Source organism: Triticum dicoccoides, chromosome 6A (assembly GCF_002162155.2).
Source record: "Triticum dicoccoides isolate Atlit2015 ecotype Zavitan chromosome 6A, WEW_v2.0, whole genome shotgun sequence".
Classification (NCBI taxonomy): Eukaryota; Viridiplantae; Streptophyta; class Magnoliopsida; order Poales; family Poaceae; genus Triticum; species Triticum dicoccoides.
In genome coordinates this window covers 612,860,816-612,864,848 of record NC_041390.1, presented here as the reverse complement: position 1 = coordinate 612,864,848, position 4,033 = coordinate 612,860,816, and the positions used below count along the sequence as shown (strand labels likewise).

At 46.1% G+C, this 4,033-nt stretch overlaps 1 protein-coding gene across 1 annotated transcript; it reads right to left on the bottom strand.

Annotated features, from left to right (window-relative positions):
- Window positions 1–936: 936 nt before the first annotated feature.
- Window positions 937–2,894, bottom strand: LOC119318466 (bidirectional sugar transporter SWEET13-like). The gene is made up of 5 exons (XM_037593025.1): window positions 2,642–2,894; window positions 2,244–2,280; window positions 1,776–2,148; window positions 1,560–1,679; window positions 937–1,473 (listed from the first exon to the last, which is right to left on the bottom strand). The coding sequence occupies exons 1-5, from the start codon at window positions 2,691–2,693 to the stop codon at window positions 1,168–1,170; spliced, it is 888 nt and encodes a 295-aa protein (XP_037448922.1). The 5' UTR covers window positions 2,694–2,894; the 3' UTR covers window positions 937–1,167.
- Between the last annotated feature and the right edge of the window lie 1,139 nt (window positions 2,895–4,033).

The following is a 4,033-nucleotide window of genomic DNA, read 5'->3' as shown; positions in this document are numbered from 1 at the left end:
TTGGTTGCACATGGCCTGGGCATGGGACAAAGACTGCAAATAGGAATTTTCAATCCATTTCTGGTGATGTCTTCATGTCATCGCAGCAGATCTAGAATTTCTAGCGTTAAAACCTTAGAAATGCAATAAATGACCCGGATAAAGTAGACGACCCCGGGAAAGGGCCAGTGTCTGGCATGTGTCAGTTGAGTGCAGAAAAAGTTTCAAGGCCGTGAGAGGAACGAGACCAGCACCTGCTTGATAAACCCAACGCTTTGTCGCCATGATTTCATGTAATTTGGTCCGTTTTCAATATTAATAATAAACATATAAACTAACAAATGAAGAAAAGGAAATACAATGAAAATATGAAAGAAAGGGAAATGGAAGAAAGAAAGAAAAATTTAGAAAAAATAAAATAAAAGGAAAACAGAAGAAAGAATGCGTACAATGAAAAGAACAAAGAAAATAATATAGTGGAGTAGAAAGTAAAGGCTGTGAAAAGAAGAAATATAGAAAATAGAAGAAAGAAACGGACAATAAAAAGAACAAATAATAGAGGATATAGATTAGAAAAATGTCAAGTGCTTTTTTGGGTACTCGGCATACATTTAGCGTATAATGTTTGTCGAGTACCTCACAAGAGGCACTGAGCATACTACACCCACAGTAGCAGATCCGTCAACAACAACCGAAGAAGACACGAGGTGAAACATTTGCCCAGCAACTTGTGTATGCGTGCCCAGTGTTTCTTTTCTTTTTGTGTTTGCCTAATATCAAGTGTGTGTCGAGTGTATTTTAAGATGCTCGACATATTGGTTCATGGGTTGTATGCCGAGTACCGTATATATGCGTAGTGTTTTGTGACGGTGCTCGACATACTGGCCTGTAAGCCGAGCACCCCATGAAACAACACTTGGCAAACAGCCGACTACTCGGCATAGACAGATTCTCCTGTAGTTTACAAAATAAATTTCTCAGGAAACTTCAGATGGGCAACAATACTGGCACCTGCACTATACACTGCAGATACATGGTTTATGCCTCATATTATCAACACGTTGATATAACAGAACAAAGGCATCGCATACCCCGCATGCGGGAATCTAGAGCCCTGCATACCCTCCAGAAAGGTTGTACGAATATTAAAGCTTGCATGACTCATGCATGAGCCATGCGTGGCTGCATCTAGACCACCTCGACAGAGCGGGCAAAGTCCACCGCCATCACTTGCTGCCTCGGCGCCGCCGCCTCAGCAGCGCATCTCCTGGGGACGTCCACGGCGCTAGCCATCTCAGTGACCGGGCGCACCTCAGCGCACGAGCTCTTGTCGGCCTTGCCGACGTTGATCACGACGACTTGGTCCTCTGCAGGCACCTTCCATGCCTCCTTCACCTCCTTCACATCGCTTGTCACCACGGGCGTCGCGTTCATGTAGAACATGTAGAGGACCATCTGGATCATCCCGAAGGTGAAGCCAAGGATGTTTGGGAGCTGGAAACAGAAAGTTGATCGTCAGTGCTCATGCTTGAGAATTGTATGCGTATATGTATCGACCAATATAAGGGTTGTATAGTTACCGCGACGTATTTGTCCTTGATGAGCAGGCCGTAGAGGAACCAGACGATGGCGCTGAGGGTGAGCGTGAGGGAGAGGGAGAAGGGCATGTACTCCACACTCTTGGTCTTGATGACACGACCCTTTGGAATGGACAGAACAAATAGTGAGTTAACACATACAAAGGTCGCACCATGAGCAACAATATATACAACTAAGTTTATCAGTCGAGGGCTCACGATGATGCTGAGCGGCGCGACGAAGACACAGACGGAGAAGCCGACGCAGATCCAGCCAAGCGAGATGACGCGGGTCTCGCCTTGGAAGGCGAAGACAGTGAGGAGAAAGATGAGCCCAAAACCGGCGATGTTGAGTAGGAGGACGATCTTGGCTGTGAAAATCTTGGCCTTCCTGGGGGCGTAGACGAGGTACATGACGATGTAGATGGTCTCGATGACGCAGCCGGCAGCGTTGATGGTGATGAGGAGGCCCTCACCGGTCTTCACTAGCGCGTAAAAGATCCACAGCATCGCGCTGAACAGGGCCACGACGTAGGGCACCGACTGGAACCCCTCCGTGGATTTGCTCTTGAAGATCCGGTAGAATGTTGGTCTAATATTTTAGGTTTGTGTGTACATTAGTTATGAGAGAACTTATTGACATGATCAATCAAATGAAAACCAGAAATGACAGAGACAGTTGCTTACATCGGGGCCAGGAGGCTCGTGAAAGAGATGATGTTGCCTGCACAGCACAAAGTTAGCGAAGTTAGCAACGAGTTGTGATAATTGCAGGACACATTTACATCTTTTTATGCGCTTTATTGTTTGCAAAAAAAAAACATAGGCAAATTTGCTTTGTTGTTGTTTCTTGATGGGCTCTTGGTGCACCGAGCTAGATGTCACTAGTGCTAGTACTAGACTACATCAGTTATTCAATCAGTGGCAAAGATAACATATATAGATAGATGTTGCGAAAGGCTGATCTTAAATGACACAAAGTAGCCTACTAGTACTGCACTAGCAAATAGCAGCTGTAATAAGAAACTATCATAATACAAGGGGTAATTCGAGGACATCTTTTGTTCGTGTTGAGAATAATATACCTAGTAGGCCGAAGGCGAATGCCCAAGGGTGCTCCATGGATAGGCCAGCCATTGTGATACGAAGATATTGAAGGTAAATGAGATAGATATGAAGTTGACAACAAGCCTGCTGGCAAATTAAATCAACAGTGGGGCTAGAGGTTGTTTTTGCTCTTCGCTCACTCTTTCTCTCTAACCCTAGACTCCTGGCGGAGAGAAGGGAGAGGTCTTAAGAGGAGAGCTCTCTGTGTTGGTTGGAACTCTTGGCCTGAATTGTAAGGTTGGTAATGGGGTGCTTTATATAGGCAGAAGATGACATGACTGCCTTGGTGTATGCAAGCTCTCCGGTCACAGATATGCCACACAAAATTAATGATTGGCTTTCCAGAAAGGGAAAAGGTTTCCAACGATGCATAATTGAGCTTATCTAACATGCTATGCTTTTTCCCGCGAAAAATCTAATGTGCTACGCTTGATAGAGATAATGATGAAAAAATTCTAAAGTTGTTGCTTTGGTGTACACTTTAGCTTTAGTGTGCATACATCTGCTCCTAAATTGTTGTACAACCCGAATTGTGTTATGCTACGTCATTCTTCCAGCCTTCCCAGCCTAGATCTTTGGAGTGTGGTAATAGCCCAATTGAGAGGACTCTAGTGTCCAGTAGCTGAATTAATTTAGCGGCACTTTTGCATTAAAAAAATATAAGCAAAGAGTTATTAAATGAATATGCTGACATCCTCGTACTTTTTAGTGATGAATGCACAAATACAATTTTCATCTTACAGACGTTGTATAAAGTTAAAGAGGTACATGGCATTGCACATACATTCAAATAGTGTTTCTCATCTTAAACTCATCCAAATATAGCTATCATAGACCTCAAAAGATTAGTTTCAAGGGAATACAATCCAAATGAGTTCACTTTAGGCCTCTGTGTGACTAAGATATACACAGCCAACAGAACCACACAAACTAGCAAAAACAAAGTCATACAAGACCAATACAAGGCCTAAGAGCATCTCCAGCCGCGTCCCCAACAGCCCCCCTCCCCCCAGGCGATTTTTTAGCGCCGATGCCTAAAAATCGGCCTAGTCACGCCCCCGGGAGCCTATTTTTCGCTGGTTTTGGCCGAAACTGGCGCTGACTGATCCAGGCCGAACCCGGCGCGCTGGGGGGGGGGGGCGCCCGGGGGCGCCGAGGCAAGTGATTTTGGCGGGAACGAACTGCGGGCTCGCCGAGTCAGCGACCCCCGCCTCGTCGTCCTCACAACGCCTGGGTTTCCCGCGGGGAATCTATGCCAAGGCTGCCGCTGGTCAGCCTTTCCATTGATTCCTCACGGGCGGCGCGGTGGCGCCCCCCCCCCTCCCGCCATGCATACACACGGCGCCCATCCCCGGCCGCTATAAAGCAGC